This window comes from Aristolochia californica, unplaced genomic scaffold (assembly GCF_029961685.1).
Source record: "Aristolochia californica isolate CCGP_79_NKW_82.1479 unplaced genomic scaffold, dmAriCali1.0.hap1 SCAF_11, whole genome shotgun sequence".
NCBI classification, from domain to species: Eukaryota; Viridiplantae; Streptophyta; class Magnoliopsida; order Piperales; family Aristolochiaceae; genus Aristolochia; species Aristolochia californica.
The window spans coordinates 34,275,886-34,290,314 of record NW_027181782.1 but is presented as its reverse complement, the minus strand read 5'-3'; the positions used below and the strand labels follow the sequence as shown (position 1 = coordinate 34,290,314).

Here is a 14,429-nt window from a genome sequence, read left to right as displayed (position 1 = left end):
AATTTTGCAAGTATGAATTTCCTCAGTATGATTTATTCTTATTTTTTAAATAAATAAATAATTAAATTAAATTAGAAATAAATTGCTTAAGTAAATTAACAAAAGAGTAATAAAGATATAATAAACTACTCATGCACATGCTTAGCATAAAAACCAAGATTCCCTTCACCTGATCCCAACTACCTGTAAAATACGAATTACTTTAAGGGTAAAAGAGTCAAAACAAAAAGTTAATTTCGAATTTAATTTGGTTTTCCAATAAAGTAAAAACAAAATGCATCTAGGCCAAAAAAGGAATTTTCCTATTTTTAAAAAATATTTTTATTTTCGAAAACTGGGATATTTGGATACGGTTTCTGAAAGGTTGACAGAGTCGGACGAAAATCATCCCATTGACCAGTAAGGTGAGGGAGAGAGAAGATCTCGCTTCTCCTCTCCACCGGTAATTTGAGACAGCGACCGAGGGTAATTTCGGAAGATCAGATGGGGGACGCAGAATTTAGAAGGTCCGAATACAGGGCGAAGAACGTGGTCCAATCAACCGAACCGGCTGAAACTCGCTTCCTAGGACTTGTCAATTTTTTTATAAATTATTTTTTTATTTTTATATTTATTTTAAATATTTTAATTTTAATTTTTTAACAGCCTCCACGATCTGAGTGCACGTTCATGGTCACTCCAGTCTTCGTGCACTTGTTTACAGCTGGCTCCGTGTGGACCGTGGTCTGTCAGTTTCCGACCACCATCACGATCACAACCAGAAAACGTGTTCACATCCCGCCGCCGGCTCCTTTATTTTTAGAATAATTTACATTTTTATTGGAATTTCACGAATAAATTATTATTTTTATAAAGACTATTGTTCCTTATGCAAGGGTATTTTTGTCAAAAAAATAATTTTATAATTAATATATTTACATCAAATAATTTATTTTTTTAAAATATCACATATAATTTTTTAATAATTCCTTTTAGTCAAGATTCAAAAATATTTCTCATAATAATCACAACCGAAATGTCACGTAAGAATATTCAAAAATGAATTATAAAAGACCTTTTAATTTATATTCATTCTAATTGACCAGCTTCACGTCCGGGTTCCTCATCGGCTTGAGCCACATGTCCGCCATCACATGCGCCGACAGGCTCCACAGCGCCGGCTTGTCCCCCTTCTTGATTTGCACCTGCCTCCCCTTTTTCCTCGCCTTCCCCAAGCCGTAAGCCACCAGCCACTGCATTGCCGTGAGCCGCTGCTTCTCCCCATCCCGCACGTGCCTCCCTTTCACTCCTCCCAAGTGCAAACTCCCCACCTTCACATTCTCCCCCTCCGCATGTGTCGCCTGCACGAGCACCACCATGGGCCCACCCACAGCCTCATATCTTCTCAGTGGGTCCCTCGTTTGGACCACCACCATTAGCGTCACCGGCTCCGGGGCATCTCCGCCGTCTTTCCGCCAGTCATCAAACGGTCGTGCGGAATCGAGCGGACCTCCCTGCCCCGCGGCTGGAGATACATCGAACGGCGGATCCTCGTCCGACATGTCGGCTTGGATCCTGAGACCTTCCACGGCCGTCGATTCGATCTTCTGCATGGAGAATGATAAGATCTCGTCGAGTGGGACCGTGTCTTTGCTCACGTTCCAGATTCCCGTATCGAGTCTCTCTTTCCGGCCGGCACTGAGGGCTGCCACCATGCCTCGCATGGCGGCGATCGTCCGCGCGGCACTGGAGCTCGCCACCTCCTTGTTCCTTCCCTGGATGATGGCGAAGGCGATGCCTTCGAAGGCGACCTGCTCCGCGGTCTTCCCCGTCACGTCGTCCATGGCAGCCAAGGAGAGTATCCGTGAGCTCAGTTCTTCGCTTCCGATTGCCGCCATTTTTTGAAATAGCTCGAACCCAGAACCGGAATCGGTTGTCAGAAGTAGCAGAGGTTTAGAGATCTGCATGGCGAGTTTGGGTGCTTCTTTTCTCTGGACCTCGACGTTGAGGGGGTTCATGGAGGCTAGGTAGCCTCCGTCTCTGGTTTGGACGACGGAACCGATGCCCTTTCCGAGGTCGGGAATGAAGACTTTGGATTCGGATTCTAGGGTTGCTTCTTCGGCTCCTTCTAGCTTTAATGGAGGGATTTCGGGTAGGGTGAGTTTGATTTGATCTGATCTGGTTTCTTCTTCTTCGAGCATTTGGAGAAACTCACAGGTTACGGTCTCCTCTTCTGCGTCTAAACGCTGCAATTCGGTTTCCTGATTGTTTTTAGCCAGATGATGGGTTTGGTGGATCAGGGATTCCAGAGCTTTGATCTGTTTTGCGATTGAATCTAGCTCCGTTAATCTTCTTTGGTGCTCCTGATCAAGGACGACTTTTTTTACGACCTCGCTGGAGATGGATTGTTTGTCTATGGCTACTTTGGGCTCTAATTCGCCGTTGACGTCTTTCTTTGCTTCTTCTTCACCTTCTAGAATTTCGACTCCCTTGTCTACGACGTCGAATTCTGGCAACTCGATCTCTTCGGCATTGGCTGCTTGTTCGAATTTCTGAATAGAGGAAGTGGGAGCAGCCGGAGCAGGAGCTGGTTCATCGACATTCAGGTCGTCGATGCCTTGAAGATTAGTTATTCTTCCACTTGTCGAAGGTGTCTGAGCTTCTGATCTGCTCGTAACGCTAAAAGTTCTCAATTGCTTCCGACCAAAAGACGAGGAAGACCAATCGTTCGTCTTGCTGGATTTTAAACTCTCCCTCTGACTGTAGATTCCTAATCCTTTATCTTCTATAATCTGGAAACCCAGTTTCAGAACCAGTTCGCCACCTTTGGCCTTCCCGAAGAGATCAAAACTGGTATCCCACTGCCGAATTCTGGTTCCCTCTAGGTTCTTCGCCATGGATTCCTGCAACAACGAACTCAAATTCACCACAGACCTTCCAAAATCGAGCTCCTCGGCGTCCACCGCTTTTACGAAGATCAGAAATGGCCTGGGCTCGAACTTTACTTCCTCCGCACTACCGCCGGCGCAGTAAACGTGACACTTGACGAACAGCGTCTCTTCGAAGTCCGCCGCGCCCTGCAACACCCTCGTTGGCATTGTTTGTACAGTGCTTTCTTTCGTCTCTTTCTTCCGCACGCAGACGGCTAGACGGAGACCGTTCATGGACGATGGGAGGCCCTGAACCGCAACCACTTCCACAGAGAAAAGACAGCTTATCCGCCGCATTCCTATATGCGACAACGCACGGATGGGCTTCCAGTTCCATATCCCTTTCTTCTCCGAAGCTGACGACGCATCAAGCTTCTTCGCCGCCGATTTCTGCGGTCCGGGATGCTCTTCTTTCTGGGTCTCAGGGCGGGATCTCCATGGAGATAAAGACATGCGCCGGGGCCGCGCTTTTGGTTGGGGCTTGGTTCCATCTGAAGCCGTCACAGACCCATCAGAGTTGTCAACTGCGGCGGAGCGTGGTAGGGCAAGGGATGCATTTCGGCGAGCAGTGTGTGACTGGTAGAGGGACTGGGAGAGAGCCTCGAGTTCTTCGAGGAGTTGGGTATTGGAATTTCGTCTCTCCGGATTCGGATTCGCCATCGATGGAGGTGAATGTTGTAGAGAGGGAAGGAAAAGGAAGGGGACAAGAAGTAGAAGATAAGAGAGGGATTTTTGTCGTTGGGTTGATTTGAGGCGGAGAAGCAGCCACGAGGGACAACATTGGATTGTATGGAGGATAACATAGCAGCGTCAGCGTCTCTCTGTGTGTCTCTCTCTTCTCTCTGCCTCCTTCCATTGTCTTCTCCATGAAAGAGACAGAGAAGGGTAAAAGAAAAAGCGAGGCTGGAGCATTAACGGGGATGTTGATTTGGAATTGCAGCGACTGGTTAGAATTTCTTGTCTGAGAATCGCCAGAAAACAAAACAAGATGGTAACGTATTTAATCTTATTTCTTTCAGCCAAAAACTAGGAATGAGATGAAGTGAAGTACCAAGAGGTGGCTGATGCAACAGTAGCTTCAGCCCGACATCTTGTTGCAGAGTCAGATTCTGTCTGTATGCATGAGAAGTTCACCCGTTTGATCCGCTCTCAGGTCGTTTCCTCGTCCACGAAACGAATGGCAAGCAGGGTTATCAGGAACAGGACTCTACTGATACAATTCCGATTGAGTTTTTAGCAGAAATCATGAAACCTCATTCTTGTTTTTACAAGTCAGGAACTCGTCTCCCTTTCATGATGCTTCAAACATGAACTGCAGAGGGAAATGAAGTGGGTGCAGAGAGTAAACATCAATTTCTAGCCCTAAAGAGAATCTGCAGATGATACTAAAACGAAGGCAATATCTTCTTTAAACAAGTCAGATCTTGCTTGCACAGTTGAAGCCCTCGTGAACTTGATCCAAATCTGCCGCTGTTTGTTGGACTCTTGCCACCTTGGCTAGGGCTTTGTTTTCTTCCGGTATTCCACCCTCCAGGAAGGCTTCTCCTACCTTCCCAACCTAGATCCCATATGATCCAAATTTGGGCTTCGGCGATGCTGGGTCATCGTCTCCAAACGGTACCGTGTCTCCAACATTGTCACCGTAAAATTGCCATGAGAGGTGAAAGGCTCATTGTACAGCTTCAGAGGGAATGCAACTGCATCTTCTACAGCATACACATCTGGAGCTCTGGTCTGATCCTAAAAATGAGCGCGCTTCTTCAACAAGATTTTCCATGGTGGGAAATTTCAGACTCCAAAGCTCGACAACTAGTCAAGTTTAAATCAAGAGCGAACTAAGACAAAACATTCATAAGACCCAAATTACGGCAAAGTTGAATAATTTATATTTTCAGCTCCCAATCCAACTCATGTGAAAGAATATTTTGAATTTCTGGGTGACCTCTTCATTTGAATTTGAATCAAATCCAACTGCAACAGTCCCTTTTATGATGTTAATTCCCTTCTTTTTATAGTAATCCTCGTAGAAAGCAGTGATTCCAGCAGTAAAAAGGCGAGGCACTGCAGAAAACAAGCTTCTTCTTTAGCACGACTGAATTCACATTTGATTTTATAGAAGAATGCAGACAGTCCTGCAACATCGCTTCTCAAACCTATTTGAGTCACGGAATTAATCCAAAACTTAAGGAATCTTCTCACCTATTGCAGGAGAAAGACACAAAAACAGAACAGATTTCATACAAGAAAGACACAAAAAAGAACAGATTTCAATAATTTCATACCTGTTTCTATCCATCGTTGAGTAAAAGAAATAGATAGCAGAAGGTCCAGGATCGGCAAAACCACGTTGACTACCATGAATTAAATGAAAAGCCTTCGACAAGAAACGAATAATTTAATCCACCGCGTATAAAAAAAAAAAATAGGACTCTCTTAATGGGTTGGAAATTAACCCAATGACAGCCCTTTATTGCTATCTCTTATCGATCATGCATGCAAAGATGTAAAATAATTCAACTTAAAATCAGTGGAAAAAAGAAGAAGATAGAAAAACAACTCGCTTGGAGGAGCAGACTCGAAAGAGCTGTCTCCGTTGCCGAAGCTTCTGTTGCCGTCGTCGTTTCACTACCATCTCCGACGAACATGATATTTTATTTTATTTTAGGGATTTCGATGTGTTCTTTATACTTACCTTTCTATTACTTGATCATTGTCCCTGTTGGTTGGCGCCATTCTCGCTGCATCTCCGATCGTCTGAATGACCTAGTTCCACCCCGGCGACAACGATGCGGTGCGTCGGTAAGGACAGCGACTGAAGCGGTATAGAGCTTGCTCCACCAACTTCACGCCGTTCTCCATAGGCTGTTTCAAATGTCGATGGCGATCTCCAATTCTGGGTGGTGGGTAAATTCTAGGAAGCAAGAAACGGAGAGACGTTACCGAAACAGAGTTGGTAGGACGTTCAGTCGCAGAGGGTTCTGGAAAGAGAGAAGCGCTGAAGGTGTTGGCGGCTCGAGTGTTATTTCATGGTGGACAGATTTCCTTGTGACGAAGGCGGAGATGAGTTGCAAGAGGCCGAAAATAATTCGCTTTCTTCCTGAGAGGCTTCGTGCATCGCCGAAAGATTTTCCCCGAGTTCCGTCGCGGGAAGGATACTCTTGCTCTGCGAAAGGGAACTAGAGCGAGACCGGGGGTAATCCATACACCGAGGGGACTGGCTTAATAGGCGGGAACAAGGTGTGAGTTCGTCCTTTTCTCGTCTTCAATCTTGTTGCCTTTTATGGTGCATCTTTAGCAAATCCAATACGAGACAACAGCAGGAAATTGTAATCACATAAAAGAAACCATAGGATAGAGATTTCCAAACGCAGAAGTAAATGGGAATTTCAAGGTAATGTTGATTCTCCCATCCAGCCTTTCAGTTCACAGAAACCTGAACAGCCCTGCTACAACTGAATCAGGACGACCTCCAGATGTGATTCCCACTCTGGTGTTTTCTTTGAAAAGGTTCGTGGAAGTTTATTTACATGCAGGTATCGAAAAGCAAATGGAATTGTTTTATAGAATTCAAAAATATGCAAACACCAGCAAATGCCTGCATCCTCACTGTGACAACGGTTGTCTCCATTCAATCTGCAGTCTGCGTGCTGCTTTGAACCTGAGCTATGTTGTATGGTAGCCGTGTGACTTTGATTTTCATCTTCCATTGAGGGTCTCTAAGTTGCTCTTTATTGAAACCGCCATTGCTGAAGTCACTCCACAAAATTGACATTATCTGGGTAACTGTTCACACCTCCACTTGTTGGCCTGAGATATCATATCCACATTTTGAAGATCAGTTGCAGGAAAAAAAGAAAACACAACGGTAATTTAATCTGTGGTATCAATTTTCTTTTCAAGAATCCGTAGCAACATAAGGTCAGAAATTTCTTAATATTTGAGAATAGATCTGTTGAAAGTGGTAAGTGCATGTCTCTGAAACGAAACACTTTTTTGTTTCAGCAAATCCATTCTCTGTATGTCGAGCTTCTCCTACTGTGTGAAAGCACAACCATCCAAAAACTTGTAATCTGAAAAACTACCCCCACTGTGAACTACATCATATTAACATGCAAAAAGGAACTTTTCAAAAGTTCACAGCAGGGATGAGTTACAATCTTCCTATAGATTTGATGGTAAACCAGTGAGACTGTATCCTCAATAATATCATCTTTGATATCTTCAGACCATTTTCTACCGGGAGTGGCACAGCCCCAAGAGGTCAGTTCATGTACACAAACGACTGACCGCAGAATAGGCAACCAAGCTAACAGGTAAGAAATATGCCAGAGAAGAAGCTGCTAAGCAGAGTTCACTTACAGCCCAGTTAACACTTTGATGGTATCATAGAATAACCATTGCATGGTTACAACAGGACCCACAACTGTGATGCGGAGAGGAAGACTTCGAGTAAACAGATTGACCAGCCCGATGCTCCTCGCCACCTGCAAATAGAAAGAATGATTCGGGTAAAGTTTTACAAGAACTTTGGTTGTTAACTGCAAAGTAAAATAAAGCTGAAGTTTAACCCATAAATCACGAGTACCTGCAAAACATTTTTGGCTTTCTTGTTATAAAGAGAAGCAACTATGTTATCTGCTGGATTTGAAACAATAGTTCCAATGGCACCAGATGCATAGCCAGCCATGAATGTCACACCCAATTGCTGAGCTCTTGAGCAGTCATCCTTTCTTCTTTGAATAATGAATTGGTATATGAAGTCCACAGAATGCTCAAATGTGGAGAACATGAGAATGGAGACTGCCAAAGTGCAAGTTCTCATGAAGATTAGTATGTTCAAATGTAAGAGGGTAAGAATGTGTTGCTGCTGTATCATCTAATAAGATCTCAAGAATAACAATGCTTAAGAAATAAAAGGGATTTGGCATCTGAAAGAGAATTATCACATGGAATCAGGACCTACAGATTAAAGGGTGTTACTACAGATCACTCATGGTTCCGAAAAAGAAACCTGAAAGAATTGAGCTATTAAATCAACAGAATTTCCTATTGCCTCCTATAGAGTAACCATCCAGTTCCAAGGACTGATTTCTCCAAATCATATTTTTTGTGTAACCACCCATGTTGTTGCTCATCAATTGGTCACTCTTTAATTTACTTGCATGAATTCAAGGATCACCCTTTCATTGCAATAAATCATTGCTAGATTATTAGAGGACCACACCTCTTAAGAGACCAAAACATTTCTTTTTTGAGTGGCGATATCTGGAAAAAACAATGTTGCTATCTATAAATAGAGGAAGCAACAAAATACTTGTTTAGAAAGAAATAACGTCTCTGTTGTTTTAAGTAAACACAGAAATCCTTACATGGAAGGTTTCGTCCCCATAAAGGAAATAGACCCCTGTACAACCTGCAAACACAGAGAAGGGTCTTAATGAGACAACTCCAATATTTTTTTTCACTTGAAAAGAACACAGAATGAGGTGATTCTATACCCAGACAGTCCTTCAGTTGCATAGAGCTTTGGGAAGCCATCAATCAACCCTTTTGCGAACTTGGGCTGTGTTTGCACACGGACTTTAACAGCTTCGAAAGGGCAAAGAGCAACATCTGCTATAACTTGTGCAGATGCACTACTGAGAAAGAAGATGACACTTTTATTCTGTACTATCAATATGTCTGAGTAAAATTTTTTGAAATATTCATATAGGCCAAACTTGCAGCCACCTTGGACACCATAACCAAAGAACTTGCCTCCCCAACCTCTCCAAAGTGCAGACGGGCCGTGTTCTGTCACAAGGACTTTCAAACCTGAGAATATGCCGTTATATTTGGTAGGATTCACCTACAAATACAAAATCCATCAGTGACAACAGGTCACCCTAGATAATAATAAAATGCAAGAAACAAAGACATGGTTTCTCCAAATTGGTTCAAAGTATCGTACTTACCATAACAGTTAATCAGACAGAAGACAAGGAACAGACAAACCACAAAATTCTTACTAGGCTAAAATTTGGAAGATCATAACAGGAACAAGAGGAACAAGTACACTAAAAATAAAACTCAATCATCTTCTTTTTGAACTCTTTTCCAGTGCATAACAGTGTTTGGTCGACATCTCATGTATTAACAGGATTTGTTTATTTTTCTAGAACTTGTGACTCAAAAAGCAAAAGTGTTCCCTCGTAAAACAAGGATCAAGCTTGCTGCTAAATCAACCCCAAAGCAAATAATTTAGGAAAATCTTTAAAGACTTCAACCAAGTCATAGAGGATGAATAATAGACATCGAACCATGGCAAGTCACATAACCATGACAAAAATAAAGAAACAAAAATGAACTGCAAAATGATCTGATGTAAAATAATAATAATAAAAAAAAAATTCAAATGAACCATAAATATCATTTCCCTGTTCAAACCATATTTGTACAAAGACATGTGACTCGCTATATTTACAGAAACTAGCAGAAGTCTTTAAATGGTTAAGCAAGCAACAGAAAACAGAGCCCAGAGTACTCTTTCTCAGGCAAAGTGGCCTCAGTAACATCTTTTGAGTATAGGATAGACTGTCTAAACAAGCAAAATTTGTTTAAAACTCACAGGCTGACAACACTGTCCAACCTTTTTCTATGGCCAGTTGCCTAAGAAAGACTTTTGTTCTTCTCGGAGAACCAAACAATTTCATCGTGTAAATAAAATGAGAAAGGTATTGTCATAGAAGATGCATCAAGGAACAACAAACATGATACCAGTATCAGAACTCCTCAAATGGAAGTATCGGAAAAACAAAACCTAGTGTTTGGCACTCGCTGACCTGCATATTTACTTTGAGGACGTCCAGAGGGGTAATCGCGAGATGGGTTGTTCCAGCACTGAGCATTCCTCCAAGTGTACAGATGGTATAATATTGAGGAGAGAAGATCCTCAACCCATCTTCGCGTTTTCCATTTCCCCGTATCATTTTCCCACAGATAAAATGTTTTGTCTTCGCCAAAGTCACCCAACACCAACAGAGATCCTCTTATAGTCTTAAAAAAATCAGCTCAATCAAAAGCTGAAGAAAGAACTCCCGACAGACAACTAGAAGAGTAGTCCGATCTTAGCCTCATCAGAGCTTCACCCTTCGGTCTCCTTTCAATTCCCAAAATCAGGTCTGATATCAGAAACTTGCAAAGAAACAAAGAGGAAGAAGAAAAAAGTTGAACTTTTCCTGTTTCATGTAACTCCACCTCAACCTTAGCTCCTGTCAAGCGCCCTCATTCTTCGGAGAAACAATACTTTCTTCATCCTCAAACCAAAATTAAAAAAAGTGTACATTTGCTAAAATTCCACCAAGCTTTCACCATTTCCAGAAAACCAAGGAATAACCCAGAAAGCAAACTTCACCTCCCATATTCCCACCTCATTTGCTTCATGACCGCACTCAAACGGAACAAAAAACACCCACTTCTTCGCGGGATCAACTTTCTATAGAGCACCCAATTTCGTGGGAACTCCCTCAAATCTGAGAACGACCCAGAACGAGAATAAATCAGGGAACTAACTTTGACAACGCGACCGTCGATTCGAGAATTGCTGTAGGTCGCAACACTTCCACGTCTGCGGGAAACAAACGTAAGGCCTAGAAACCGGACTCGGTCGTCGTTTGTACATGACTCGGTGCTTAAACCCTGACCTCTTAAACCCTTGACCGTGATAAATTTTAGGCCTTGTATTTAACTGTCTTTTTTTGGTAAATAGACGGTTCTAATTCTATTCTCATGTTAAGATGCAGTTTAGAAAATACTAAATGAAACAAAAATGTCACTTCTGAGTAATTTTTTTTCTTTTTTTAACCCTTTTAGTTTATAAAATGTCACTTAAGTGTAGATTTTTCTCATAACAAGTCGATTTGGTTACACCCACATTAACATACAATGCTTAGGGCTTTTCCCTTGCAATGAGGTGAGAAAAAAAAAGCCAATAAAAAATAAAGTGAGGATTAGTTTTGGCATTATTCTGAACCCGATCGATCGATCAAATTTATAATATGATATTTTTAAAAAAAATTAAAATATTTTTATTATTTCATTGTCGTAAAGATCAATTTTTTAATACATATAAATTAGAACAAAATATTTTAGATTTTTTTGTTTTTAATTTTATTATTTTTTATTTCTATGTTACGATCTCAGATCTAACACACACCCTTGAACTCATTGAGGAGAACTCAAAACCCTTGTTTACTGTTCGAGATAAAATATTATAAAAATATCCGTGTAGCTTATTAATTATTTAATTAAAATAAAATAAAAAAATAATTATTAGAGTCTAAATAACTTAGCAATGTTATTATGTGCAATTCGATCAAAGTCCAATTTTACTATTAAAAACGCTAACCAATTGAATTTTCTAACCCAGCAAATTGGCATGCAATTCGAAGTCCGGTTTCAAACTGGCCTCTTTTGTTCTTGGTGAATCCCCTTTGCGTTCCTACTTCACTCGGGTTTCTTGGTTCCGAGTTATTTCTGAATCGGAATAAATTGAAAAAAAAGAAGATTTACGTCGTTATGTAAAACGGAAAATGATAAGAATAATGTAAATTCCATTTTTATCATGAAATTTCTTAAATTTCTTTACATTGTTTCGTAACTTTCTTCAATCTTTACACTGAAATTCTTCGTCATCTCCCCAAGTTTCTGATTCTCCCCGGAGTTCTCAAGTCCAATGCGAAAGCTCACAGAGGCAAAGCAGCAGTTGTGCACAGTAAACAAGCCACTCGATTGCGTCGCAGTGAACAGAAACATTTGGTGAATGATCTAAACGGGAAAAAGAAAGAAGAGAGATAAATCTTCAAAATGTACAGGACCCTCCAACGTTATACATTGCATCCCCTTTGTCGAGTTCTTCGCAATGGACCCATGAGCCGACGAACATCTCGGTACTCGACGGAAAAGCCTCAAATCCTCCGGAAAACGTCATCGCCGGCGGCGGGTAGCTCCCGCGAGCACCCATCAAATCGTTGATGGAGTAAGTGCTCATTCCTTCGTCGCGGGACCCTGTTATTGGCGACAGGCTGAAGGAGTGCAGCGAGGGGGCTATGTAAGAGGTGAAATTCGTGCACGGGGAGCTGTGGGGAAGTGGGTTCATGGAGGTTACGACGTCGGAGCTTCTGATGTCGTGGATGCTCGGCCGCCGCCGCTCTTTTGTCCTGGCACTGTTCAGGCGATTGAAGTACTTCTGGGCATGGCTGGCCACCTGGGTCGGTGTTCGGCTGATGACAAAGTTCCTAGAAATACTCCTCCAATCGCCTTTCCCGTATGTGTTCAGACCCATCAGAAATAACCTAAGAGAAACCACGAAAGATTGAGAACACGGCAAATCTCCTTTTCTTGTTATATTTTCAATTTTTCTCAATCAAATCCTCAGGCAATTCTGTTGCTGTTTGATGTTTGTTCTTGTGTTTCATTCATGTTGTTGGACGATTTCAGTAGAAAAATCGAGTATAAAACAGACGAAATTTGACAGAAAAAACAAGGATTTGATCAGTAAAACGGAACGGTAGGGAAGAGAGTGGATTATTAATCTGAAATCTCAGTGTAGTTGTTTATCATACGAGCAATTTATGGTTGCAGGAGCATTTATTAGCTCCGCATATTCTTGTGTTCCATGCGAGATTAGTTCATGGCGGGTTGGGACCACTAATTTGCATATTTAGAAGGATTAATCCTAACAACGATTTTGATTTTAATCGTTAAAAAGAGTTTAATGCACGCAGGTATTCAATCAATACAAAAAATCGATCAACTATGGAAATCTTATCTAACACAGGACTCGAAAATCATAAATTGAAGAACTGAAGTACGAGCCTGAAATCTGGAAGATACGTTTGGTCAGGAAAAAAAAAAAAAAAAAAAAGGAACCGAAACTTTCCAATTCAAGCAGAACCATTGGAAAAGGAAATTGCAGAACCTAATAAAGGATAAAACGACGAGAATTCTAAAAAATCGAATATCTGGAAACACCTGTGTTCATCTTCAGTCCACGGAATCCCTTTCCTCCTCTGCTGCTCCCGAACAACATGCTTCGATTTCTTCAACCTTCTAAGCCCGAAATACTCCTCATCAGAATCCTCTTCTTCGTTCGCATACTGCGGGATAGGAATCCTCCCCGCGTCAATGAAATTTAAGTCCTCGACGAGGGACTCGTAATGCTTCTTAATCTGTTCAGGGGTCTTCCCTAGGAGCTGCTCGAAAATCCTCTCCCACTGGTCCGGCAACTCCTCGCCATACGTCGCCAACGCGTTCTCGAACACCTTGTTCTCACGCGTCGACCAGTAACCGCATTCGTCTGAAGAAGCCGAGTACGCGTTTGAGGTTTCACCCGAGGAAGAGGACGGCATCGAAGAAGGAGAATCAGCTGCCCTTAATGTCGTTTCTGGGAATTAAGATAAGGGGAAAAAGACGAGGGAAAAGCAGATTTTCTGCAAGTGGGTACCCGTCTCTTTCCTCCCTTTCTCCCCTCCAATGGAGATTAGGCAGCTGCTTCTTCTTCTTCTTCCACCTCTCTGGATCGAGTGCCCCCGGTCTCTGAAATTGGCCTCTGCCATTTTTTAGTTTTTATAGTTTTGGGGGATTAAAATGTCCGTTTTACCCTTTTCTACACGTGACAAGTGACAGGCGAGTTGGTTTTTCTATTTTGAGCACGTTGAGGAGATTTTGACTCGGGGTTGAGAAAGGGTTCGAGAAATGGTAGTAAAATGACAAAACTACCCTAAACTTAAATCTTAGGGTTTAAGATTTATTACTAATTTTTTAATTTTTTATTAAAATAATTAATTTATAATTTTACTTGATCCACTGCTTTAAAATATCTAACAAGCCAGACCAGTATAAGAGGGTAAATCCGGTATTTTGCATGGCATTCCACTACAAAAGTGCGCCCCGGAGACTCGCCATATATCGCGGCGCCAACTTCCCGATATATTCGCCAACGTCTCGGCATGTGACGACGCTAACCGTATCGCATCCGAAATGACGATAAACTACAGTTGCGAACGCGACAAAAAAAACTCCGTTACGCTGGGTGCGGTCTACTTGGGTGAAAAAAAAGGTTATACACGTGGGACATTTCAGTTGTAGCGGTCACTTGGTCCGGTCTACTTGGGAGGAGGTTTTAGGCCGGACCAGTATGCACCAATCCTGAGAGAACACGTGGCATTGTGAAGACAGTGTTTTGATATGTAATTTTCCTATATTGGTTCATGATCCTATCTTTGATTTCTATTTCACTCCCAAGGTATTTTTCACCTTGGAGTTCTACTATGTTAAGGTAGAGGACTTTGCCACTCAAATAATCACAATAATCACCTTATAATGTACACTGTTACATAGATTTACAGTAACACACTAGGCAATCCGACCTAAACTCACATCACTAGGCACACAAGAACCTTTGTATGCCATGACTAAGTAAGCAAGGGTTGTTTGCTTTCACTTCAACTCAAATATAATGCCTCTTAATAAGTCCATTTC

At 41.9% G+C, this 14,429-nt stretch overlaps 3 protein-coding genes across 3 annotated transcripts; all 3 read right to left on the bottom strand.

The window, feature by feature from the left end:
* Positions 1-1,003: 1,003 nt before the first annotated feature.
* Positions 1,004-5,218, bottom strand: LOC137944950 (protein PLASTID MOVEMENT IMPAIRED 1-like). Its single transcript, XM_068790775.1, has 3 exons — positions 5,192-5,218; positions 3,961-4,970; positions 1,004-3,870 (listed from the first exon to the last, which is right to left on the bottom strand). The coding sequence occupies exon 3, from the start codon at positions 3,567-3,569 to the stop codon at positions 1,074-1,076; it is 2,496 nt and encodes an 831-aa protein (XP_068646876.1). The 5' UTR covers positions 3,570-3,870; positions 3,961-4,970; positions 5,192-5,218; the 3' UTR covers positions 1,004-1,073.
* Positions 5,219-6,283: 1,065 nt separating this feature from the next.
* LOC137944953 (mitochondrial phosphate carrier protein 1, mitochondrial) lies at positions 6,284-10,442 on the bottom strand. The gene is made up of 6 exons (XM_068790779.1): positions 9,731-10,442; positions 8,408-8,757; positions 8,279-8,322; positions 7,495-7,709; positions 7,269-7,393; positions 6,284-6,716 (listed from the first exon to the last, which is right to left on the bottom strand). Exons 1-6 carry the CDS (start codon positions 9,875-9,877, stop codon positions 6,662-6,664), a joined length of 936 nt encoding a protein of 311 aa, XP_068646880.1. The 5' UTR covers positions 9,878-10,442; the 3' UTR covers positions 6,284-6,661.
* Positions 10,443-11,549: 1,107 nt separating this feature from the next.
* On the bottom strand, positions 11,550-13,460 carry LOC137944954 (transcription factor DIVARICATA-like). The gene is made up of 2 exons (XM_068790780.1): positions 12,921-13,460; positions 11,550-12,241 (listed from the first exon to the last, which is right to left on the bottom strand). The coding sequence occupies exons 1-2, from the start codon at positions 13,295-13,297 to the stop codon at positions 11,749-11,751; spliced, it is 870 nt and encodes a 289-aa protein (XP_068646881.1). The 5' UTR covers positions 13,298-13,460; the 3' UTR covers positions 11,550-11,748.
* Positions 13,461-14,429: the final 969 nt, after the last annotated feature.